This window comes from Bos grunniens, chromosome 22 (assembly GCF_055505025.1).
Source record: "Bos grunniens cultivar Pamir isolate PY7600 chromosome 22, Bosgru_T2T1.0, whole genome shotgun sequence".
NCBI lineage: Eukaryota > Metazoa > Chordata > Mammalia > Artiodactyla > Bovidae > Bos > Bos grunniens.
This window is the reverse complement of record NC_141186.1, coordinates 58,267,467-58,293,276: the sequence shown is the minus strand read 5'-3', so window position 1 is coordinate 58,293,276 and position 25,810 is coordinate 58,267,467. Positions and strand designations below refer to the sequence as shown.

Below are 25,810 nucleotides of genomic sequence, written 5' to 3'. Positions count from 1 at the left end.
ATTGAATATTTTTGGCTCAGGAGCAGAAGACCAGAGCTTAGTGGGCATCATCTCCATGGTGGGCATGGTCCAAATTGTTCCTTGTTCCTCCCCAGGATTGGAACAGGGGGTAGTAGTTAGCTCTGGTTGCGTAACAAATATCCCCAAACTAAAGGGCTTAAAACACTAACAGCTTATTTGGCTCACAGTTTGGTGGGTTGGCAGTTTGGGCTCGGCTCAGCTGGGTGGTTTAGACTTAAACTGAAGAAAGTGGGGAAACCACCAGACTGTTCAGGTGTGACCTAAATCAAATCCCTTACAATTATACAGTGGAAGTGAGAAATAGAATTAAGGGACTAGATCTGATAGAGTGCCTGATGAACTATGGATGGATTTTTCACGTGGTAGGGGAAAGGTTCTGAGACAGCAAGAGCAGAACGTGCAAGGCCCCTCACGTGGTCACTCCACCTCATTCTATTAGCACGAGCAAGTCCCAGGGCAGCCCCAGATCAGGCAGTAGCAGCAGACGCCACCTATTGATGGGGAGGACTACAGAGAATCAAGGGCATCGCCCAGTCTGCTGTGGAGACAGCCTTCGTTTTACAAAGGAGGCTGGTGGGGACGGAGCCGCAGAGTGGACTCCAGCCTGCTGACCCTTCTGCATACCCAGGCCCCCGCGCCTTTGAGCTCGGGAAAGGCAGGCCTTGCCGAAGAGAGTGCTCCGAGGGGTCCCAGGCAGGCCGGTGACAAGCAGGCGCTTGACTCAAGAGGAGGATTAAGGACACTAAATCCGTCCCCGCGGCTTGAAGGGTGGCCAAAGCAGCAGGGCACCGCTCCAGGGGCAGGCCTCCCCACCCGCTGCCTGGCTCCAGCCTTGGGGGCCCCTCCCTCTGGGAATCTGGGCAGCTGGCATGTGCCAAGCCTCCGATGACAGGGGCCATGGGGCCTGCCCAGACCAGCAGGGCACACAGGTGCCAGCAAGAGCTCCCGGTGCTCCCCGAGCGTGTGTGTCCTGAGGGCCAAGGCACCAAGAGCTCTCGGTGCTCCCCGAGCGTGTGTGTCCTGAGGGCCAAGGCACCAAGAGCTCCCGGTGCTCCCCGAGCGTGTGTGTCCCGAGGGCCAAGGCAGAGAAAAGCAGGGCTTCCGAGCCTGCCTGTGGGGAGTCCAGGGGGGTCAGGCCTCGGGCAGCTCCTGCGCTCTGGGCCCAGGTCCCTCCTCCCTAATGTGGGGTAAAAGGTACGCTTTCCTCACAGGGAGGGGACGAGGGTCAAAGAAGGCAAGCACGTCAGTACTTCTCCCCGGGCTGGGCAGCTGCAGTGGCGTCCAGAAATGTTAGCCATCCACAGATATAGCCCAGGGGCTTCCCTGGTGGCTTAGCGGTCAAGAATCTGCCTGCTGTGTAGGAGATGCAGGTGACAAAGGCTCGGTACCTGGGTGGGGAAGGTCCCCTGGAGGAGGGAAGGGCTACCCACTCTGGTATCCTTGCCTGGAGAACTCCATGGGCAGAGGAGCCTGGTGGGCAGCAGTCCATGGGGCTGAAAAGAGTGCGCGAGTGTGAGACTGAGCTCACACACACACAGCTCTAGCCCAGGGCGCTCAGTCCTGTCTCTAAGCCCAAGTCCAAGAGCGACTGGGGATATGAAAACCCACGTGGTACCTACAGTACATAGCATCTCCCCTGGGAGCTGGAGCAGCCCCCCCCCTCCCCCCCAACCCATCAGACTGACTTTTCTCTACTAATGCCTGTCTATTCATAACACCTGGTTCAAGTATCCAGATAGTTTCATAGAATTTCAAGTTTTCCCACGAAAAAACAGCCTCCCCCCCCCCACCCCATTTCACATTTCAAAACATTGTTGGCTATGAGAAGTACAGATGAGAGGTCCTCTGGATCAGGGTAACAATTACTCAGCAGTTCTGCCCTGACTGCGTGTTAGAATGAGGTGGGGAGCAGGTTTTCAAATGTTATTCTTGCACCTCTCACCCGACCAAAGGAATCACATTTCAGGACTCTGATGCGTAGCCAGGCATGAAACATCCTCTAGAGATTATAAAACAGGGAAGGGCTTCGCCGGTTTAGGAGGGTCAGGGGAGACTTCTCTAAAGACAGGACCAAGCTGATGGGGTAAGAAGCGGGGAGGAGATGGTTCCCAGCAGAGGGGACCGTGGGCGGCAGCGTCCCTCGGCAGGGAGACACTAGACAGCGAGTCTTCAGGGAATTAAGGGAGTGGAAAGGTCCCCAGGGGACTGGGGCAAGGCTAGCTGCCTCCCTGGGTTCTTTGGTGGGGTTCAGGGGGGCGTTTTGAGACCAAGACCTTCCTGCAGGCGAAATCTGTGCAGAGAGGCTGTTTCTTCCCAGAGAAAAGGGAGCGTCAAGGCTAGGAAAGGAGAATAAATTAATATCAGCGTGCGTCAGGGTCACACAGATCCAGTAACCACATGGTTTTTCAGCATTTTTACCTTTTAGGTTATTTCGGTGCCTTTTTGTTGAACTAAATATTTTGCCACTGTCCCTACAATGGTTGGAGCAAAGCGGTGGTCATGTAGGGAGTCTGGAGTCCTACCTCCTTTGACCCTTGGGACTCTGAGAAACCCAGTTGGAAAACCCCAGGGCTGGGGCAGGCTGCTGGGTCCCTGGCTTCGCTTCCTGTGCAGCTTTGACCTGGGCAGAGTTCCCCAAACTTTGTCAGTTAGGTCTCCCTGTACAAGTTTTTCTTTGGCCACACAACTCATGGATTGAACTGTGTCCACAAAAAAGATATGTCGAAATCCTGACCCCAGTACCTTATTCAGAAATAGAGTCTGTACAGATGTCATCAAATTAAGATGAAGTCATTAGGGTGGCACGCTTTAGGGTGGCCCTAATCCAAGTGACTGGGCTTCCCTGGTGGCTCAGCAGTAAAGAATCCGCCTGCCAGTGCGGGAGATGCAAGAGACACACGTTCCATCCCCGGGTCAGGAAGATCCCCTGGAGAAGGAAACGGCAACCCTCTCCAGTATCCTTGCCTGGGAAATCCTATAGACAGAGGCGCCTGGCAGGCTACAGTCCATGGGGTCGCAAAGAGTCGGGCACGACTTAGCAGATAAGCAACAACAGTCTGAGTGACCGGGGTCCTGATGAGAAGAGGGAAATTTGACCGCAGAGGAGGGTGGCCATGTGAACTCAGAGACGCACAGAGAGAAGGCCAGGTGACCTCAGAGGCAGAGGTCAGAGCAATTCAACTGCAAACCAAGATATGGCAAAGGTGGATGGAAACCACCAAAAGCTAGGAAGTGGCAAGGAAGAATTCTGCCCAGAGCCTCAGAGGGCGCACAGCCCTGCGGACACCTCGATCCCAGACTTCCGGCCTCCAGAAACAGGAGGGGAAACACGTTAGTGGTTTGAAGCCATCCAGTGACTGGTGCTTCATGACGGGACCCCGAGGTGCTAACATACTCCCTAACTCGTCGCTCAGTTAATTTTCCCCCTTCAAAAAGACTCGCGTTTAAACAACTGGCACACAGTTTGTTAAAAAGTAAATCTCCCACTGCTGCTATAAACGCAAGGCCACGCTCCTCTCCAGAAATAGAAGGCGCCTTAAAAGTAAAGACAATGAAAACCAGCTGGTGGAGCACTGTGCAGTTGCCTGAAGGCTCTGATCTGGGGGCATCCTGGTTGGAGAGGAAGATGACCAGGTGAGGAAGGGCGCTGAAGATATACAAGCACCCAGTGGAGGCCACTCGACGTGTGGGAGAGAGAGAAGGAGGACGGAAGAGGGCAAGCTCCCTCACTGCCCGAAAACATCTCACCCTGAGTCGCCTCCCAACGCTCAGGATTCAGGGGTGGCCACCCATCGGCCCCCACCAAACCCACCCCCTCTTATGTCCTGAGCAGCTCGAGGCCCAGAAAGCTTCAGGGATTGGCCCAAGGTCGCACGGCAGTGGTGGCCAAGGCTGGACGTGAGCCGAACTCCTGGGTGCTTTCGTGAAAGCACACGGCAAATCACACACGGGAGACTCCGTGGTCCCATCCAGCGGCCTCAGGTCAGGCCTGGGCTGCCACAGACCGAGCACAGCGACGAAGAGCAGGGACAGTAAACTCCGAGGGCCAAGCAGACAGACTCAGCCCGCCCTAATCCCGCAGCAGTTGAAGCCGAGCGAAGGCCTTGCAGAATCATCACCGCGCTTCAAGGCCGTCAGACGCTAGTACAACTCGGCTCACCCCGAGGGCTATAATTCAAGTGACGATCACAACATCTTTTACTTCTTGCTTCATGGGACTGTCTGTATGGAAGATCAGGGTCGGTGCAGACAGCTTTCCCGCTCCACATGTGTGCGTGCTCAGTCACTCAGTCGTGTCCAACTCTTTGTGACCCCACGGACTGTAGCCCGCCAGACTTCTCTGACCGTGGGATTCTCCAGGCAAGCATACTGGAGTGGGTTGCCATGCCTCTCTCTAGGGGAGCTTCCCAACCCAGGGATTGGACTGGCATCTCTTGGGTCTCCTGCATTGGCAGGCGGGTTCTTTACCGCTAGTGCCCCCTGGGAAGCCCTCTGTTCCACGCAGCCACATGCTGAACAACAGCAAGTGTGGGGCACATCTGCACGGGGCATCTCCTTCCCTCTCATCTGGCCAGGTGGCCACCCTCTTCCGTGTTCCCCGGGTACCGTTTGTCTCTTAGCTTCCACGGCCTGCTCTGGCCTGGGTAAGGGTTGGCAAGGCTTAGAACGTAGAGTCTGATGCCCTCGAGTTCACGCCCCAGCTCCACGGTGCGGCCTTGCGTAGATGGCTCAGCGTCTCCAAGCCTCGGTTTCCTCATCCGGGAAATGGGTCCCTTCCTCCGAGGTCGTGTCTGTGGGTGTTTGGCTCGACACCTGCCACGTGGCAGAAGCTCCGTAAACACTGACTGTCTCCACCTGCCAGGATGAGCCAGAGTCCTGCACGAGCCAAGGAGAGGCACACACAGGGCCGGCACGCTCCAGTACCCCAGGGTCCCCTCTCGGCCTCTCTCCTGTCCATCCACCTGAGGGTGGAGAGGCCCATGGTGTGCAGCAGGCCCAAGGCGGACAAGAGGGCTCTTTGAGGGGGTGCGGGTGTGGTTGAGCTGGAATGGGAGGTCGGGATGTCCACACAGGTCGTGTGCAAAGCTGCTCAAGGGCGAGGGTGGAGCCAGGGGTAGCAGGAGCGGGGGCAGTAGCCACGGCCGCAGGCGGAGGGTGGGTCCTCCCCTGCCCCCACTTGTGGGGTAGAACTCTGAGGAGACTGAGGAATTTTCACTCCAACCTGGCCCCTGGCTCACAGCTGGCGAGGCAAGAGAGCGGGCTGGCCTTTACTCAGCGGCACAGCAGCCTGGTGGGTAGCTTGTTGGGATCAGGACAGATGCTTGCAGGCCTCTGCAGGTGCGAGGGATGGCCTGGTGTCATCTGGGTTTGCGCGGCTCCTGACCCTAGACGACAGCACATTCATCAAGTTAAGGGATGTCCTGGGCCCAAGGCTTTCCATGGTCTTCCCAGGTATAAAGGACCCACCTGCCACTGCAGGCAGATGTAAGAGACGTGGGTTCGATCCCTGGGTCAGGAAGATTCCCTGGAGGAGGGCATGCCAACCCACGCCAGTATTCTGGCCTGGAGAATCCCATGGACAGAGGAGCCTGGCGGGGCTACAGTCCATGGGGTCACAAAGAGTCAGGCACGACTGAAGCGACTTGGCACACAAGGCTTTCTGTACACAAGTGGTGAAGACGAGGCTTAAAAGCAGCAAACAGTGTACAAGCCCAGGCAGTGATAACACTGCTGGAGACCAGGTTCAGGGCCCACGCGGCAGCCACCGCCGCCCTTGCTGCCTCGGGTTCCACACTTGCATGAGGAGGGCACCAGCTTCTGTCCTCCTGCACGGCCTGGCTAGGATCCTCCTGGGTAACCCAGGCCTGTGTCCCCCTCCCACCCGCCAAAACGAGCCTCTCACGCCCAGTTAGGGACCAGAGATCTGACCGATAACCTCCTTTCTCACCATCCTCCACAGGGTCTGCTCACTCGCTCACACCAGCTGGTTTTGTCATCTTGGCAAAAAAACGATCAGAATGAAGGAATCATCATAAGGACTCACCTTGACTTTGACCTTCACAGTAACCTTGGGAGGGGCCCCAGCGCCGCCCTCATTTTACAGATGGAGAAAAGTACAGATGTCAGTCGCTCAGTTGTGTCCGACTCTGTGCGGCCCCACGGACTGTAGCCCACCAGGCTCCTCTGCCCATGGCATTCTCCAGGCAAGAATACTGGAGCGGGGTGCCATACCCTCCTCCCGAGGATCTTCCCGACCCAGAGATCAAACCCGGGTCTCCTGCATTGCAGGCAGATTCTTCACCATCTGAACCACCAGGGAGAAACCAAGGCTAGTTTGGGACTGGTCCTTTGCCTAAGGTCACGGCTGGTAAGGGGCAGAGCCTAGAACCGAACACACATCTCTCTGAACCCCAGAGCCCACACGCCTGCCCTCCGGCTGGAAACCACAGAGGAGAGAGGCCTTCTCAGCACTGCTGTTTGTCCTGGGACAAGCCGCTTGCCCTCTCTGAGCCTCCATCTCCCCAGAAGTGGCCACAGAGGGCGCCTGGGGTCACCTCAAGCTGGCGGGTTCTGAGATTCCAGGAGTGGAGCTGGGGCGGCCGGCACGCCGGGGGCCCATACCGGCTGGCTCAGACAACCAGTCCTGAGACCCAATCAGGACAGCCTTGGATCAGGCCATAAGTGGGAACAAAACAGTCAGGGAGCTTGCCTCCTCAGCTTTGTTTATTGTCTGGGAGCTGGGAATATTTTGAATTGTTGTGTTTGGGGAGGGAGGGAAAAATAACCAAATATAAGAAGGCAGTCAGTGAGCGGCCCGGGCAGGAATGCAGAGGAATTAGGCCTGCCTGGGTATGTCTGGGAGACGGGGATGCTCCCAGAGGCCCAGCACCCTCTGTGGCAAGAATTTTCGACTCTGACGAGACGTCCAGATTGCCTGGACAATGTCAGTTTAAAAAAAAATCTCGTTTCCAATTAAATTAGGATTTTGGAGGGTAGGAGCCAGACAAGAAGGTTTTTAAGCTTCCTGGGTGAATTGGGAGGATGGGCATGGAGGCTGAGAGCCAGGGCCGCCCACAGCACCACCCGTCCGAGGGCCGGGGGGTCACAATGGCCGGCCTGGCCTGGAATTCCAGGTTCGGGAGGGCTGGGCATTCCTCGCAAGCTCCTGGGCACCGCTCCTGGTCTAGGTGGGGAGGGTCACCCTTTGGAAGCCTCCCCGCTGTACTCATGACTCAAAGTGTGGTCTGGGGAGCTGGAGCATGTGGGCTCATCAGAAATTCAGAACCTCGCCCTGCTAGCGAAACTGCCTGTGAACCCGTCCCCAGGAGAGACTGTGTGGACGCCGCAGTTGAGGGGCTGGTCGAGGTCACCGTGGCTAGCCCATGGTGCCGTAGACGGGGAAACCGAGGCACAGAGAAGCAGGCCATTAAGGATCCCTCAGGGGCTTGGATCTAGGTCTCTCTAGGGAGGATCTCCCGTGCAGGGTTGACTGCAGAGTCTTCAAGACGGGCTCAGCGAGGGGCTTTAGCCCCAGTTCCACAAACGGTCAGTTTTACATTTGTGGGCCCGAGTGTGTGGAAGGGTGGCCGCGCAAGCGTGGCAGGGCGTCTGGGGGTGGCTCCGCGCCCACTCACTTGCTCAGCAGAGGCCTAGGGGCACACCCCGAGGGCCGGGTCCCGCTCTAGGCCTGAGACTTGGCAGACTTAGCTCTGCCATGAGAGGCTGGCAGCCTAGACATGGAAGTGGATATGAGCAGATGGACATAAAAACCGTCGAGGGGCACCGACATGGTTCGCCAAGTTAGGGTGGACCTATGACCCGGTCTTGAGGGAGGAGACGCTGGACGAAAGGACAGGAAGGAGCCAGCTTGCGGAGGGCTGGGGCCAAAGCTCTCTGCGGGGAGGAACAGCCAGCAAAGACCCTGAGCCTTCGCTTAGGGTTTGCAGGAGGCCTGGAGGGCTGTGTGGCTGGAGGGGGAGGAAGAGGCGCGAGACAGAGCTGGGGGTCTTAGAGGCCGCGGAGACTGTGGTGCTGGGCCAGCCGGCCACGCATGGGCTGCTTCAAGGGAGGAGGAACTCAGTGCATCAGTGGCTCTAACTTCTGATTTAAAAAAAATACATACTTAGATCAGTTCAGTGGCTCAGTCGTGTCCAACTCTTTGCAGCACTCCAGGCCTCCCTGTCCATCACCAACTCCTGGAGTTCACTCAAACTCATGTGCAGGGAGCTGGTGAAGTTATCTACTTATTTGTTTTTGCTGTGCTGGGTCCTCACTGCAGCGCGGGCGTTTCTCTCGTTGCGGGTTCACGGCTCGCGGGCTGCAGAGCACACCCTCAACAGTCGTGGCGCCCAGGCTCGCTGGCTCTGCTGCTAGTGGAATCTTCCCAGATCGGGGATCAAACTGGTGTCTCCTGCATCGGCGGGCGCGATTCTTCACCACCGAGCCACCAGGGAAGCCCTTCTTTTTGATTTTTATTGGAATATTCATCACACTGAGGGATAAATTCAGACCCTACATGTACAGCATGGGTGTCTGCAGAGGCACACGTCCCCTGGGGTGGGGGGAAGGGCATCACCAGATGGGGAGAGGGCAGCCTTCCAGCCCAGGAGGTGGTCTTTCTGGCCACCCCTCCCTCACTCCAAGGGCCACCACTGCTCCTATTTCCAAGACCACAGCTTCACAGCACTGACCTAGAGGCCACATGGGTGGCCATTTAAACAGTGGTCTGTGGTGCCCGGTGTCTCTGCGACGCCCCCTCTAGTCTGGGGGTGTCAGGAGGGCCCCAGCCAGGTTGTCCGTCTCGCATCCTCCTGTGCGTGTCCCAGCCTTCGGCTCTCTCGGAAATAACGCTGCCGTTCACAGCTTGTACAGTCCCGTGCGGGCCTCTGTTTTCCTCTCTCTCTCCGGTCGGTGCCGCTGGCAGCACTGGCGGTTCAGTTAAACGGATGTTTCACCTTCTGAGGCATCGCTGAACAGTTCTCTGCAGCCTCTGTGGCATTCCTGCTCCCCACCATGCAGCGAGGGGAGTCCCGGACCCCTCCGGCTGCTCAGCGGAGAAGGGCTGAGCGGGAGGGCGATGGGGGAGGAAGCCTGAAGTCACCAGCATGAAGGGGAAGGGTGGCCTGGCCTGGGGGGCTGGACAGCCGAGCTGCCGGGTGAGCGAACAGGGGCGCACTGCCCCCTCCCCCGCAGGTCTGTCTGCCGCACCATCACCCTCCCCTCCCTGGGGCAGACCTGCTGTTCCCACCAAGGGAGACAAGGAAGGGTGCCCTGGAGGCCTGCCACCCACAGCCCACAGCCCACAGCAAGGGCTTCCCGGGATGTGCCGGGCATGGCTGGGCACCTTTGCCTTCTTTCTGGGTGCTCCCAGTCTGGCTGAGATCCTGGCGGCGGGAGGGCAAAGGGCAAAGCGCTCTGGGGGAAGGAACAGCATGGGGCAGGGAACTGCTTGGGCAAAGTCCAGGCTATAGAGAAGCCCAGAGCACGCAGGTGGAAAGGGTCGGCGAGCGTCTGATTAACCAAAGGCTGGGCTCTGTGCCATCATCTCCCTGCACGCTCAAGTCTTCACTTACTCTTCAAGACAACCAGGCACAGGGGTTCTGCCCAGTCTGCTCTGACGGATCAGGAAGCTGAAGCAGAGAGGTGATACGATTCCTTTGGGGTCCTGCAGCCTGTGAGAGACGGAGCCGGGGCTTGACTGTGGGCCGGAGGAGGGTGGGCGGGCGGGAAGCCAATTCCCGAGGCTGCGATGTGCTGAGGAAGCCTCCGTGGTGCCACCATCTGTCCATCCACATCCAGAGACGTGGACACGGCTGTGCCCGAGAGAGAGGGACCAGGTTGGGGGCCGCCCGGCTGCTGCCCCACCATCCCTTCCTCTCCTAAGGAATGAGGGCCACGGCAGCCCACCACACAACCCTCGCGCCGGCCTGATGCCCGGCATGGCTGGACCCCAGCAGTATCTCAACAACTCAGCCTGATACACGGATGAGACGGACCATTCCCTGGCCAGGGACGAAGGGTTTTGTTCAAAGGCCTGGATCGATTTGGCCTTATTATTGCCAGCTGCTGAGAGGGAAGCATTGGAGAACAGCCTTTTCAAAATCTCATCCAGTCCCTTGGAGTCCAGGGCCTTCCGTGAGCCCTCCCCAGTCGATTTCCTTCCGTTCCTGGAATAGGAAGTTACTCCCCAGGGAATTTCAGGCCAGAATGGGGCTTCCAAAGGGAACCTCTGTCCAGGTTTCCTTGAAGGTCCCTCCTCCTGCCAACACGTCCGCTTCCTTGGTGCTCACAGCCGGATCCCGGAGCCTCAGCCTCCCCCAAAGCCCCAGCCTCACACTCAGCCCTCCGCAGGGAACTGGCCGGGTGGGGACTGGCCCCCTGGGGAGCCACACCCCCTGTGAGGGGAAGGCAGACACCTCTGAGCTCCAAGCCACCGTAGATCAGGGGCCAGAGGTGGCTCCATCTTGCCACCATTTCCAGAGAAGGCAGATGTTCCAGTTCGTAAAACTCTTGCAACTTTTCGTTTACAGCAATTAACCCAAAATATTTTGAAGTCCAGTGGAGGCCAAGTCAGTGCAGACCTCCCCACCCCCAACCAAGTTTGAGACCTGTTGTCACAATGAGGCCGGACTCTGATCATCCACTCAGGCCCAGCAAGCAGTCCCGCAGGCCCGCAGGCCCGCGGCCCACAGAATGCGGTGGTGGGGTGAGGGGGGAAGCTGAGGGATGGACCCTGGGGGTCTCCAGGCTCCGGGTGGCTCTGCTTCGCCCTGGGTGGAGGTCGGAGCACTTCCCATCACCTTTCCGCCTCCGCTCTCCTCCCCGTCTCCCCCTTCTGCCCTCTGGGGCTGGGTTTTGTCCAGCAGCCACTGAAGCAGCCCCCACCCCCCCCAAACCTTTCAGTTAAGAGTGTGGCCTCTGGAACTAGGTGGCCTGGGTTTGAATTCCAGCTCTGCCACTAGCCCCTTGGCAAGCGACTTCATTTCTCTGTGGCTCAGTTTTCCTTTCTGAAAAATGGGGGAGATCACTAACGCCACCCTGACAGTGTGGTCTCAGGAGTCGGCAAGTTAAGGCATTTAAATGTATCTACAGTGCCCCGTGGGCAGCGGTGTAGCTCAGTGCCACTCAAGGGTTCCTTAGATAAATGCAACAAGCATTTGTTGAATGCACACTGTGCCGGGCCCAGGGCTTGACCAAGGCACACAGGACAAGGTCCTGTCCCTCGGGGAGCGGGTGGGCCGGAGGAAGAAAGCAGGCGGTTGAAAGCGCCCCATCCGCAGTCCTGTGCCCATACGGGCTGCGCTACACTGACCCGCCCAGAGGTCAGCTGTCCCAACAGCCTTTCCAAACTGAAGCCCCAGACAGGACACTGCCCAGCTCAGCGTCAATGGCCCCCCCAGCCCATGCTCGCTGGCTCAGTCCAAGCCTCCTTGCAGCTCAATCCTCAACGCCACAGTCACCTCCCCGCGTGGGGACCAGCTGCTCCGCGCTGTGTGCAGTGATGCACAGGGCTGCAGGGAGGTTTTGCGGGGTGTCTGCTCCTTCCTTCAACTCAAGCCCCATGCGCCCCAGGAGGGGAGCAGGGTGGGCACTCAGCCGCCCAGCCTCCAGACTTTGGTCTCCTCACCTGTAAAAGGGGTACAGGTGCTCTGAACTCAAAGGAGGGAGCTGAGGGGGCCAAGAGTGGGCACCACCCGGGGCGGCTGCCATGCTGCAGGCACTGCCAGCCCCTGGGGGCTTCCTGGAGGAAGGGGCACCTGGGTCAGCAGAGGGGGTCAGGCAAGGCCTGGAGAAAGGTGCGGGAAGGCAGGGGCCAGGGGCTGGCTGGGCTGGAGCTGGGGGGTGGGGGCAGCCTCTAGAAACTCAAGATGGACAGCAGGGGCCTCAAAGAGCAGACCGGGGAGAGTTGGAGGGTCACTCCCACCATCTGCTTTCTGGAGGGCGCTCCAGAGTGCTTCCAGGCGCTGGATTCGGGCTGGGCCAGGTCTGCCATCAGGGGTGGCTCTACCCCTGTTGGGTATCTCTTCTCTAAACCTCAGTCTAAAAGGTTCTCTGCACAGGGCTGCTCAGCTGAGGAGGCGGCCTGAGAGAAGTTGAGAGGTCAGCGCTGGGCTCAGAGAGAGGAAGGGCGGGCTGGAAGCCACACAGCGCGGCCCTCAGGCTGGGCACGTGGTCTCTGCAGCCCATCCATGCAAATAAGGACAAGAATAATGGCACATTCCCCATTTTCATTTAAAAATAGACACTTGCTTGGCACTTCAGTGCCAGGGAGCTGCTGTTCTGAGCTGTCTGCACTCTTCACCTCGGGGCTTCCTCGCAGCCAGGGAAAATTTATCCCCGTCCCTCTTCCCCGTGTTTCCATTTGAGAGCTGAGGAAACTGAGTCAAGGGAGGGAGCCCCAGCAGTGGCCTAAGGTCACCGAGCGGGGCAAAGCCCAGAAGCCAGGGCGCTCTGTCCCAGGGTCAGGCTAAGGCCCCCGGGGAGGATGTGGGAGGGCAAAGTGGTCGGGCGGGGCTTTACTGGGGAGTGGGGGGCATCCAGAGGCTCAGAGAACCTGGGAGGAAGCAGAGGCGTGGTTTGGACCCCACAGGTCTCGGGGAGCCCCGGCCGCACCCCCTGAGCCAGGTGGAGTGCTAGCTGTGGGCTTGGTGCCTCGCGCTGGGTTGGGCTCTCCCGCTCCTCATCGGAAGACCGGAGGAGGGGGCTGAAGACCCCCCTTCTTGGCCCTCCAACCCGCACCCCCGCCCCGCCCTCCTTGGCGCCAGGCGGTAACTGGGTGCCTCGAAAGGCGCGTGCCACTTGGGGCAGCGGGGACCGAGCGCTCGCCCGCCGCACGAGTGCGCGCGCTCGGCGAGCCCGGGGCTCTTTGTGTCCGAGCCCCAGCGCGCGTGCGTGTGCGGTGTGTGCCTGTGCGTGTGTGTGTGTGTGTGAGAGAGTGAGCGCGCGCGCGTGTCCCCCGTGGGGGCGTGGCCGGCGCCCCAGACCCGCCCCGGGCCCGCCCCCGGGCCCCGCCCCCGGCCCGGCCAAGCTGGTATTTTTCCACCCAGCAGGATGGGTGATGCTGAGAGCTGCCTGCTCAGACAACAGACACGCGAGGTCAGGAAGAAGCCGCTTATAAATTACTGCTTCCTCCGCGCCGCCACCAGCGCCGAGCTCCGGGTCCTGGCCGCAGCCCGGCTCACTAGTCAGCGCCGAGCCCCAAGGACCGCGAGCTCTGAGGTCGAGCCCCGCCGAGAGGGAGCCCGAAGCGCGGACCCCGCGGGCCAGAGATCGCGCCGGCGGGCAGTCCCTCGGCGCGCGGAACCGAGCGCGGTTGAGCGCAGCGCCGTGGCCGCCCCAGGTACCGAGGGAGACGGAGCCGGGCGCGCGGAGCCCCCGCCTAGTCCCCGCGCCCCCGCCAGCCCCAACCTCCTCCCCGCCCCGGGGGGCCCCCAGTTCCACCAAGGGCGGGACGGAGGGTCGTTCGCTCCGTCCCCCAGCGGGGCTGTTATTGTTCCCCTGGCGAAAGGGCTGGGGCATCTCGAGCAAGGAGCCAGGTGTGTGTGTGTGCGAGTGTGTGTGTGTGTGTGTTCCGGTGTCTCCATCTCACTGGGGGTCTGCAGATATCTCCGTGTCCCCGGGGTGTCTGTGTGTTTCTAGGGGTGGCTGTTTCTCCCAGCACTCGGGTGTCCCCGTGTGTGTCTGCTGTTCTGTGCTCTGGGCAGTGCGTGTGAGGTTCTGGTGTGTGTGTCTGTGATACCTGTGTGTCCGTGTCTTGGGATGCGTGCCCTTGTGCCGCCTGGAGTGCATCTGTGTGAACCTCTGTGTGTGTGTGTGTGTGACTGTATCTCCGATTACCTGTCTGTGCACGTGTGTGTCCCCAAGTGGGGCTTCTGTCTCTGGCTCCCCGTTGCGGACACTCGCGTGTCCTCTACTGTACCTGAGGGAGTGTCCCCGGGTGCCTGAAGGACCAAGCGCCCAGAGCTGGTTCTCCAGGGCAGAGCTGAGCAGGTGGAGGTGACAGGGCGGCGCGGCTCTGAGGGTGCGGCGGGCAGGTGGCAGTGCCAACATCCAGCCACCTGGAGCGGCAGGACGGAGGCCCCCAGGGACAGCCGGCAGGGACAGTGAGACACATCCTTCTCGAGATCTCTCCCTTCCTGCTGGGGGTTCCTCTTTTGCACTGGAGGCTCTGGTCCCCCTCCCACCTGGGGAAGTCAGAGAGAGGCTCGCAGGGGCCTCCGCCGGCGGCTGAGGCTTCGTCCTGGACCAGAGGGGAACCTGTGGGCTGCCCTCCCGGGCACTTGGAGGGAGGTGTGTGCTGGGCCGGGCTATTTTGGTCACTGCTCAGGCTCTGCCAGATCCTGGCCTCCCCCAGGACCAGCCCCAGAGGCTTGGGAGGTAGCCCTGGCCCCCGTTTCCTGCCTGGGGAAATAAATCAGCTCAGTAACTGCCCGGCCACTTGAACAGAGGGTCTTGGGGCTGAGGTTGAGTGGTGCGTGGCTCCCTTGGACTTGGGAGAATTGGCCCCTGCTTTGGTACTGCTGCCATTCAAATAAATGTCATGGGGGAGATCTTTTTTTAATTTCTTTTTAATTTTTTCTTGGCTGGAAAGGAGGGGAATCTCATCCAGAGAATCCCAGCCAGAAGGAGTTTATTTTTATGAGAGCGAGCGGGTGGTGAGCGCTTAGCAACCGCCTGCCTCCCTCTCGACCAGGGAGGCATCCGGGGAGTGTGGGGTGGGCACACGGCGAGCGGGGTGCTATGGGGGGTGCAGTGGGGGAGGAATTCCATCAGAATGGCATGGAGGGGCTGGCGGGCCCTGGAGGAGAACCCCCCATAGGGTAAGAGTAGGGAACTGGCTGGAGGTCTTGGGCCTGGCTCAGCAACCCCTGCCCCCGTTGACCTTGGGCAGCCTTTTGGGGGGGCCTCAGTTTTCTCATCTGTAAAATGGGTGGAGTAAACTGGTTAAGGGGTTATTGGAGAATGAGAGGCAGGAGCTTGTCCCCAGGGAGCCAAGACCAAGGACTGCGCCTCTGTCTTAGCTGGCAGATGACCTTGGGTGATTTCCCCTGTCCACTCTGAACCTCAGCTTCGCAGTCCAGGCAGCAAGGACGCCAAGCCAGCCTCACGGCGTCCTTGAGGGGATTGAGGGAGATGAGGCTGAATAAGCCTGTGGTAAGCTGTAAAGCCGGGCTCGGCTTCGGAGCTGCCGATTAGAGGGTGTCACGAGGTCCCGGGTCACTGTGGTGTGGGCAAGGGCCAAGGCGCAGCCTCGGGCTCGTGTCCTCTGGGGCTGCCCTTGGACGACCTGTGGTGCAGCTGCGGGCGCCCTGCCCTGCCCCGTCCTGCCCATCTCACCCTCGGGAGACCCGGCACCAGCTGTGTAGTTGGCAGGCCCCGGTGAGCGGGTAGCGCCCATTTTACAGATGGGCAAACTGAGGGCTACCCAGAGGACTTGGCCTCGATTGGACAGCACCAGGGTCAGGCTTCAGGAGCGTTGCCTCAGCCAGCCTTGAGTCTGGGCTCTGCGGAGCTTTCGTCACTGCAGAGTTGTAATTGTACCAGCACCTGGGGAGCATGAAGGACAAAGGTCCCCAGGGTTGGAGGGCGAGTGTGTGGGCCCCTCAGCACCTTGATTCTGCCCCTAGTCACTCATTCGGCCTTCTCTGTGCCTCTCCGGGGGCCCTGCCTACCCCAGTGTCAGCACCCCCTGCCCCTCCACCCCCGCTGGCAGGCTCTGAGGGTGGTGTTGGCTCACTCTCCACCTGTCAGCTTGTCAAGGGATTCAGGACCCTGTCAGGCTTTATCTGAAGGTCTTTCCAAAGGTCCCGAAATGATAAGACACTCGCAAGTCATTTAGCACGTTCCTGTATACAGGAAAGAGCTGGAAAATAAATGACTGAGGACACCTGGGGTGCAGCCAGGCTATAGCTGGGAGGGGTCTGAGTGGGAATTCAGGCTGGCCTTGGAACCCCAGGGTCAGCGGGCGGGTGTGGGCTGCCTCCCGACCTCTGCCAAAGGTCATCAGTGAGGGTCGGAACCCCAGGGTCAGCGGGCGGGTGTGGGCTGCCTCCCGACCTCTGCCAAAGGTCATCAGTGAGGGTCGGAACCCCAGGGTCAGCGGGCGGGTGTGGGCTGCCTCCCGACCTCTGCCAAAGGTCATCAGTGAGGGTCGGAACCCCAGGGTCAGCGGGCGGGTGTGGGCTGCCTCCCGACCTCTGCCAAAGGTCATCAGTGAGGGTCGGAACCCCAGGGTCAGTGGGCGGGTGTGGGCTGCCTCCTGACCTCTGCCAAAGGTCATCAATGAGGGTCTTCAGGGTCACGTCTCGCTCCTCCGTGATGGCCAACTTATCTCTGCCAAAGTGAACTTACAGGTTCTCTGGGGAGGAGCCTTGTGTGCGGAAATTCCCGGCGGGGGGCGGGGGGGATGCTTTCAAGTGTGAGTGGGAGCTCTTTTTTTTTTCTTAAACGTGCCTCATTTCTTTGCTCTGGTCTGTTCTCACCGGGCTCTGGATTTGGAGTAGAATATTGGCCTTCGAAGAGTTCGCAGCCCAAAGAGAGGGAGGGAGCTTGGCAGGATGACTGCCCCTGGTGACCCCGCCGCCCGTGACTGCTCTCACTGGGTGTGAGATGCCAAGGGTGTAGGCAGGAGACGTTCCAGCTTCTCAGAGGAGGTGATGCTGGAGCTGGCAGAGGGACAGGGCGGGCTGGCATTCCAGGCAGGGGGGCATAGCGGGCGCAGAGGCATGGCGCAGGCAGTAGACAAGCTTGTGTGTCGAACAAGCCTCGCAGGGGACCCAGCTGGAGAGAGGAGTAGGAACCAGGTGGTGGAGCACTGGGCACATGGGCCGTGGAGATAGAAATAGCATCAGGCCGGGTTTAGGGGCAGCGGCGTAGAAGCCAGGTCAACCTGAGGGGGCAGGAGGCCCTCACGGGGAGTGGGGGGACCAGGCAGAGGTCCGGGATCCAAGGCGGCCAGGCTACTGCTCGTCAGGGCATAAAAGCATTTTCCATGCCAGCGAATCTTGCCCTGAGCTCTTGTAAACACGGGGTGAAGGCCCGGACATGCTGTTTAACAGATACACAGGCCATTAACCGTGCCTCTGGCCTCCCCAGAGCAGGTAGCCCTGGCGCCTGAGCTGGAGTGCATCTGCCCTGGACAAGGCGTGGATCAGGGCGTCCCTGCCCACCTCACCTGCTCAGAGGCTTCGTTTGGAGACCACGGCTGAGGGGCAGGGGTGGGGGGGCAGGGAGAGGGCAGAGAGGATGGAAATTGCTCTTCTGTCTCTAAACACCGACTTGCAGATGAGAACTCACCCAACATAAGCAAAGGGGAGGGGGTGTGCAGGCAGTGGGGGCAGGTCACCCCAACCGGAGTCTGGTAGCAGAATTAACCTGAGTGACTTGGTACACATTCCGGTTCCCAGGCTTGGACTTACAGGACCCAAATCCCCAGGGGATGGAGCCTGGGCATCGGTATGTTTCCAAGTTTTCAACTGTGACTGTTTAAAAAAATATATTAAAATCGAGATATGATTTGCATTCAGTGAAATGCAAAGATTCTGTTACAGTTTGTTGAGTCTTGTCGGATCGCTACACCTGTGTAGCCACCATTCAGGTCAAGCTGGAGAACGTTTGCAGCTCCCCTGGCAAGTGGACTTGTGCCCTCCTGCTCCCAGAGACAACCTGTTTCTGATTTCTATCACCGTTAGGTTTGCCAGGCCTAGAACTGGGTGGATTTATATGGTACATACCCTTCTGTGTCTGGCTCCTTTCCGCTGGATGATTTAAGATCCATCCACGCTGTTGAGGGTGTCAGTGGTTGGTTCCTTTGATTGCTGAGGAGTGGACGGATGGGTGGACGCCCCTCGGTTTGCTGTGTCCACTCTCCTGTGGATGGACCTTTGGCTTGTCTCCAGTCTGGGGTGGTTATGAATGAAGCTTTTATGGGCCCTTGTGTACAAGTCTCTTTGTGGGCATATATTTTCATTTCTCTAAGAGTGGAGCGGCTGGGGCATAGGGTAGATATTTGTTAACTTTATGAGAAACTGTCAAGAGTGGCTTTTAATTACAGAAACAGTAGACCTCAAGCAATACAACACTGTACCAAGTAAAAGTGGTTCTTGAAGAGGATTTTTTAAGAAGCGCAGTCTGGGCTTCAGCCTGTGCGTCTGGCTGACATTCTGTTCTCTCGTCCCTGCCGTCTGCCCCTTCCTATAGTAACAGTGAGGCCTTTAAGAGTACACGTTGCCCTCTGCATGCAGCTTTGGCTCTACCCCTCAGATGTCTAGATGGACATGTATTCCTTCTAATTCCCTTTTAGATCAGTTTTCATTTCAGTTCTGGTTTCCCCTTGGACCCAGGGTTCGTTAGGATCTGTCCAGCGAGCGAGCTGTGGTTCTGTTTTGTTGTTAACGACAGGGGCGTCATCCTGTTCTCAGTTCTGCCAGTTTCACTGTTCAAAGAGCAGACCGCTGTGGAGCCGACGTTCGTCAGAACGTACAGGTCTCCCAGCCATTCTGAACAGCTAGTCTGCATTTGGGAGTCATCGACTGAGCCTGGCCTGTCTTATTCACCCCGAGAGCCGCCAGCTCAATGAATGAAATGCCCCCACCCGACGGCTTGGAACTTACCCTGAAAGTGGGCAGAGAAGCCGCCGAGGGCCGGAACCGATGCTTATTCAGCCCCGACGGGTCTCTTAAATCCCTTCCTGCGTTTAAGCCCTGTGCCTGACTCGGGGGTTCTCACCTCCATCTTCTGGAAGACTTCATCCACCCTCAGAAAAGAGCCTTCTCGCCCACCACACAGTTGGTACCAGAAGGACAACCAGTGTCTCTGCCCCTCCTCCTCCTGCTGCATGTGCTTTTTTCACTGAGCGTCTTCAAGGCTTCTGGCCTAGGACAAAAGCCAGAGGGAGGGATGGTGGATAGACCAGCCCCTGGGCTGAAGGCGCTCCCAGTCTGGGGAAAGAAGATCTGTATCAGGAAGGAGTTAATGAACAATCCCAGGGCATCACGCCAGGGGCAGGGAACGCTAGGGAAGGTGGCTGGGGGTGTGCAGACTTTGGGGTCACGGAGTTAAGCGGACCCCACCCACCCATTTAATGGATGGGGAGACTGAGGTCTGAAGGAAGGCTCCATCGACAAGAGACCCTTGTTCACAAACTTGTGGTTCTGCCCGCCCCCCTCACCAGCTCGGCCCTCAGCCCGCCCTCCCTGAGCAGAGGCTGGGACCACGTCTCTGCGGGCTCCCTGGTGGGGACATTCTGCGAGTCTTCCCCTTCCCACCACTCTCCCCTCCATACAGGACGGAAGAGCTGCAGCGGGGTTCGCGCAGAAAGTCCTTAACACCGCCAGGGTGCTGCTGCCCGCTGGGGGTGCAGGGTGCGGCTGGCCTTGGGTTTCAGCCGAGTCATGCTCCTTTGGGGCAGGGCTCAGGAAGGGGGCGGTCTTAAAGGCTCTGCCCTTCCGCCCCAGGGCCAGTCAGCACCTGGAGACCCAGGGCCGCTCGTGCCTGGTGGTGGACTCAGGCCTTGGTCTTCAGAACAGCCGTTCTGTTACCCGATGGCACCTGGTGACTTCTCTCGGGGCGAATGCTATCCCAGCCCAAGACCACAGCCTGCTCACCCAGCCTCATGCCTCCTGGGCTTCGCTTTCGTTTGTGGGGTTGCCAGGAAAGAGGGGGCTGGGAAATGGGGGTGTTGGCTCTCAGCAGCTCGTCACTGTCTGGCTCCCAAGCCGGCAGGGGCTCCCTAATGCTTCGTGAAATCAGGTCCAAACTCCCCAGCCTGGTGTTCAGGGCCTCACCTGATCTGGCTCCCACCCAGGGCATATTCTCTCCTGCTCCCACATCTCAGCGCCCCGCCCTATGATCCGGCTGGTTTCTGCTCCTAGGCCCAGCCTCCAGCTCTCAGCCCACCCCATACCTCAACCCCAAAGCCCCTTCCTTCCTTCCTTCCCTCCTAAGTCCCACTCCCCCAGGCCAGCTTGAGGCCGCCTGCTTCATGAAGGCTTCTTGCAGCCCCTTAATGATGCTGGCACATCATAAGCCCCCCCAGAGATGATCTGCATCCAGGTGGGCTTAATCTCGCCTTCCTCTGAGCCCCGGAGGACCTCTTCTCTGCCTGGAACCCAGACCTGTGAGGTCTTGCCTTTTGTCCAGTCACCTGGCCGAGGGCATGGCAGGCCGCAGTGGCCATCCGTGCTGCCTGAGTCCCTTTGTCCTGAAATAAGAGCCTGCAGTTTGACCGTCTGAGTAGGTCCTTGGAAATTACATCCACCCATCTCCATACATCCCTCCAACAAATGTTAGTTCCAGACCCTGTCCTGGGCCCCAGGCATGTGGCAGGTGGACAGGGCAGACCAGCTCGAGCCCTCATGGGGCTGACCACAAGAGTTAAAGGACTTGTTAAAGGGCACCACGGCATCAGGGTTTGGGAGCCCTTGGCCCTGGCTTGCTGTGTGACCTAGGCAAGCCCTTCCCCCTCTCTGGTCCTAACCTGTAAGGAAGCGTCACTTCCAAGGGAAATGCCTGCTGAGTGAAGCTGGGAAGGACCCTTTTTCTTTCTGTTGGGGAGCACACACCATCAGCATAGGGGTGATGGGCCTCTGGGGCCCCCTTTAAGGATTCAGCTGTGGTCCCGTCGGTTTTCAGCATGTCCGAGCCCTTGCTCTACAAGGGGCCACCTGATCCGGGAGTTAGAGTTCAGAGATGCTCTGTTCAGAGCTGTCGAACAGGTCTTTAATGAAAAACTCTTCCTTGGGGGAAGAAAGTGGGTTTTTATTCCATCATTGATAGAAGGTATGTTAGTGTTCAGTTGCTAAGTCGTGTCCGACTCTTTGCAACCCCATGGACTGCAGCCCACCAGGCTTCCCTGTCCTTCACTGTCTCCGGGAGCTTGCTCAAACTCACGTCCACTGAGTCCACTGGATGGAGTGATGCCATCCAGCCATCTCATCCTCTGTCGTCCCCTTCTCCTCCTGCCCTCAATCTTTCCCAGCATCAGGGTCTCTTCCAACGAGTTGGCTCTTCGCATCAGGTGGCCAAAGTATTGGAGCTTCAGCTTCAGCATCAGTCTTGAGAGTCCGTTGGACAGCGAAGAGATCAAACCAGTCAATCCTAAAGGAAATCAACCCTCAGTATTCTTGGTAGAAGAATATAGCTTAGAATGAATCTTAAAAAAAAAAAAAAAAAAAAAAAAAGACCTGCCCTTCCAGCCTCTGTCAGTGAGGACTGAGCAGAATTTGTTGCTGCTTCCACTTCTCATCGGTAGAAGTGGTGAGTTTGCAAAGATTGCATCCTAGGCCTGAAGAAAAGGGTACAGTTCAGTTCAGTCACTCAGTCGTGTCCGACTCTTTGCGACCCCATGAATCGCAGCACGCCAGGCCTCCCTGTCCATCACCAACTGCCGGAGTTCACTCAGACTCACGTCCATCGAGTCAGTGATGCCATCCAGCCATCTCATCCTCTGTCGTCCCCTTCTCCTCCTGCCCCCAATCCCTCCCAGCATCAGGGTCTTTTCCAATGAGTCAACTCTTCACATGAGGTGGCCAAAGTACTGGAGTTTCAGCTTTAGCATCATTCCTTCCAAAGAAATCCCAGGGCTGATCTCCTTCAGACTGGACTGGTTGGATCTCCTTGCAATCCAAGGGACTCTCAAGAGTCTTCTCCAACACCACAGTTCAAAAGCATCAATTCTTCCGCGCTCAGCCTTCTTCACAGTGCAACTCTCACATCCATACATGACCACAGGAAAAACCATAGCCTTGACTAGATGGACCTTTGTTGGCAAAGTAATGTCTCTGCTTTTGAATATGCTATCTAGGTTGGTCATAACTTTCCTTCCAAGGAGTAAGCGTCTTTTAATTTCATGCTGCAGTCACCATCTTGCAGTGATTTTGGAGTCCAAAAAAATAAAGTCTGACACTGTTTCCACTGTTTCCCCATCTATTTCCCATGAAGTGATGGGACCGGATGCCATGATCTTCATTTTCTGAATGTTGAGCTTTAAGCCAACTTTTTCACTCTCCACTTTCACTTTCATCAAGAAGCTTTTGAGTTCCTCTTCACTTTCTGCCATAAGGGTGGTGTCATCTGCATTTCTGAGGTGATTGATATTTCTCCCGGCAATCTTGATTCCAGCTTGTGCTTCTTCCAGTCCAGCGTTTCTCATGATGTACTCTGCATATAAGTTAAATAAGCAGGGTGACATTATACAGCCTTGACGTACTCCTTTTCCTATCTGGAACCAGTCTGTTGTTCCATGTCCAGTTCTAACTGTTGCTTCCTGACCTGCACACAGATTTCTCAAGAGGCAGGTCAGGTGGTCAGGTATTCCCATCTCTTTCAGAATTTTCCACAGTTCATTGTGATCCACACAGTCAAAGGCTTTGGCATAGTCAATAAAGCAGAAATAGATGTTTTTTTGGAACTCTTGCTTTTTCCATGATCCAGCAGATGTTGGCAATTTGATCTCTGGTTCCTCTGCCTTTTCCAAATCCAGCTTGAACATCAGGAAGTTCACAGTTCACGTATTGCTGAAGTCACTGCAAAATAGTCTCCAAGGGGCAGCTCTGGGCCGCCCGCGTATTTTAAGTTGTCCACTTGGTTTTATAAAATCGAGCCAGTATTTTTTTTCAAGGTGGATATGTTTTTATTACCTCTGGCGGCTCAGTTTCTCTGAAGAGCCCCTCCGCCTCACCCAGCACACCCCTGGGACTCTGAAGCCTGCCCAGCCCACCACCCCTTCTTAGGTATAGTCCAGCTGCTGGTGGATCCCAGGCGGGTGGGAGCCTTCCTGCTGGATTCCTTCAGCAGGCTGACAGGGTGGAAAGGGTAGAGGAACCCCCAGCCCTTTCAGGGGCCCCTTCGTGCTTTCAAGGGGGTGTTTCAAGGCTGGAACTGGAGGAATCCAGCCACCCCCACCCACCTGCCCACTTCCACCTGGGCCCCGCTCCATGGGCCCAGGGGGCAGGGCTGGGCCTGGCTGCAGTGGGCACCTCTCAGGGCAGCCCCCCTGCCAACCTCTGCTCTGACTGAGGCTGATCCGCCTCCTTAAATGTAAAAGGTTCAACCTGCAGAGAGGACCAGACAACCAGCCTCTGCTGAAAGCCCCCACGCTGAGACCTGGAATGTTGTTGCTGTTTTATTACCTAGGCTGAACCATGAGTTAAGGCCAGTGGTCCACTCGCTAAGCCTCATGTCCCCTCCCCTCTCCTGAGCCATCCAGGGGCTTGTCGTTCGTTGGGAGGCTGGGAGAACCTGGAGGATTTTTCTCCCCTTGCTTACCCTTTCATGACCTCTGACCCCTGCCCACTGTCCCCCAGGCCTCTGGGGGTTGTCGCCTCTGCCCTGGGATGTTGCAACAACCGGGGGTGGTAGCTGAGCCCTGTGCCAACGCTCAGACCCGGAAGGCGGAGGCTTCACTTGGGATCTTGTTAGAACGCCCCTTCCCTGGCAGGAGGATGAAGGTGGGGCCTGAGAATCTGCATTTCTCACCAGCTCCCGGGTGCTGGCAAGGCTGCTGGTCTGGGGTGGGTGGGGTGGGCATGCTCTGTAAGCCAGGTCCTGAACCTTATGAGAATCCGTCTCCCTAATCACCAGAGGCAGCTTCCTTCCCCTTTGCAGATGGAAAGCGCAGGCCCCAGAGAGCGCAGGTAACTTGCCCGAGGTCCCGAAGCTGGGAGCTGTGAGCCAGGCCAGGCCCTCTGGGCCAGTGCCACCTTGGAAAGGCGGTTAGCGGGGAAGCCGTTTTCTGTTGAACGGTGTCCCTAGTCCAAAAGCCCCAGGAGGCTTTTCAAGGCAGCCAAGTCGGATGTAAGTCAGGGAGAGCCAAGGCCAGCTAGGCTGCGCGGGATGGGGTGCTGGCGTGTGGCCTGGTAGGGGGAGAAGCTGGAGACGGGGTGCTCACAGCTCCTGGCAGACCAGCGTGGGGCCTGCCTCCCCGCTGTTTAGATAAATCCCCGGGTGGAGAGCTGGCTGGAAGGGTCAGCAGTGGGACAGGCCGAAGCTGAGACCCGGTGTGTTGTTTAAAGGCTGGCCTCTCCTCATAGTCGCAAGGGCGCTTTTCCTTAACTGGGGGTCTGCTTTGGGGACTGAAGGGCTATGTTCTCCCACCTGGCTGGGCCTTCACTTTTGCGCTGGGCACCTGCCCCAAACAACTGGGAAGAGTGGAATAGATTTAGGGTCTGGGTCCTCGAAATGTGGTCACTGGCGGGAGCAATCTGAATTTCGAGGGGAGCCTGTTAGAATGCAGAACCTGGGACCCTGCCCCAAGCATCTCCACCCCAGCCCTGCTGACTCAGACCCTGGCGGGAGTGCCCAGTCCTCTGGGTTTTAACAAACCCTCCAGGCTTCACTCAGGAGAAGGGCTGATTTCTCCATCTCCAGCCAAGTATCCAGGGGTGGGGGAGGGTCAGTTCTAACCTCTGCAACTGGCTAGAGTACCAAGGCTGCCAGGGGACCTCAGACGTCATTTCCTCTGTGGCTCCCTTTTCTGATGGCCCGGGTGGCAGAGAGAGAAAGGGACATGCATAAACTCACACTGCAGATTCAAGGCAGATGGGGTCTGGGGTCCTAGGGCTGCAAGTGGCAGGAATCAGTTCAAACATATTCTGACTCCGTTAAGGGAAGAGCCCAGAGTCGCACTTCAGGTGTGGCTGGATCGAGGTGCTGAGAGAGGTCTCGGGGCCCCGTTTCTTTCTTGTTCCTGTGCTCCGTGTCGCTCCTCTGGTGGCCCCACTCTCCCTGGGGTGCCCCCAGCTATACAGCGTGTTACCCACCCCCACCCCCAGCAGAGCCACCTCAGCCTAGAGAGAGCTTTCCTTTTTTCCCAGGATTTTGCACACAAGTGCCTGTCATCCTTCTCAGTCTCCAGTCTTGGTCACGTGCCTGTCCTGGAGCCAGTCATGACAGCCCTCTGATGGGCTCAGTCCAGCTCGCATGCCCACCCCTGGAAGTAGGAGATGGGCTTAGCCCACCCAGAACCCCGTGGGCTGAGAGGAGCGGGGGTGGTCTCCAGGGAGAACAGATGCGGGGAATAGCCCCAGAAAAAGGGGTCCAGGTGCCTGCACGCTAGCTTGATGCAAAGGGACTTGGTGCCATTTTTCCCTCTTCTCCGAGCTGGGCCGGCCTCATGTACCTGCTAAGGTCTCATTTTGGACCAAATTTTCCTCCCCCGTGTCTGGTTCCTTGAGCACTGCACCTGTAATTGTGCACTGAACATGCTAGCTTCCTCACCCTCTTTGTGTCTCTTCCCTGGGCGTGGTCCTGGATAACATCCATGCCGTTTCCACCGCCTGCACCCACTGCAGACATTACTAATCCACCCAGAGTTCACAGAGCCACGTGTCCACCCAGAGGAGGAAGCCTCCGCCACTGGATTCCAGGCTCCAAGAGAGCGAGGCCCTCAGCTGTCTTATTCACTACTGGGCTCCCAGGGCCTCCAACACTGCCTCCCATGTAGTCGATACTCGATAAATAACTGACTCAGCCTTCCTACGCCCAGCGTCCAGGACAGCGGGTGGCCGTGTGAGCCTGCGGGGACGGGGGCCCCATAGACTGCTGGAACCCAGCTCTGAGTCTGGGGAAGAGGCCCTACAGGCAGGGCTGCAGGTACAAAGAGGAAGTAAGTGCCCAGTCCTGGAGGCCTCTCTGCTCTAACAACCCCTCCCCCCACCCACCGCCCCCACTAATCCATTTAACTGTTTATCGAAGCGTGACGCCTTCCTTGATAAGGAAGCACTTCCTGGTTTTCTGCATTTTTTTCAGGAAACCTGGAGAGCCTTTCAGCACAGCTCTGCAGGTGAAATGA

General features: G+C 58.1%; 1 protein-coding gene across 5 annotated transcripts in view; it reads left to right on the top strand.

Annotated features, from left to right (window-relative positions):
* Nucleotides 1-13,036: 13,036 nt before the first annotated feature.
* SLC6A6 (solute carrier family 6 member 6) overlaps nucleotides 13,037-25,810 on the top strand; it is an 80,138-nt gene continuing 67,364 nt past the window's right edge. The window contains exon 1 of one of the 5 annotated variants that reach the window (XM_086368774.1): nucleotides 13,037-13,360. Coding sequence is in view for 1 of the 5 variants with exons in the window: in XM_086368773.1 (XP_086224899.1) it covers nucleotides 13,072-13,360 (289 nt within the window). In the remaining 4 variants the exon portion in view is untranslated. The remainder of the gene's footprint in view (nucleotides 13,361-25,810) is intronic. The other 4 variants (XM_086368775.1, XR_015151905.1, XM_086368773.1 and 1 more) reach the window with 4 other exon arrangements.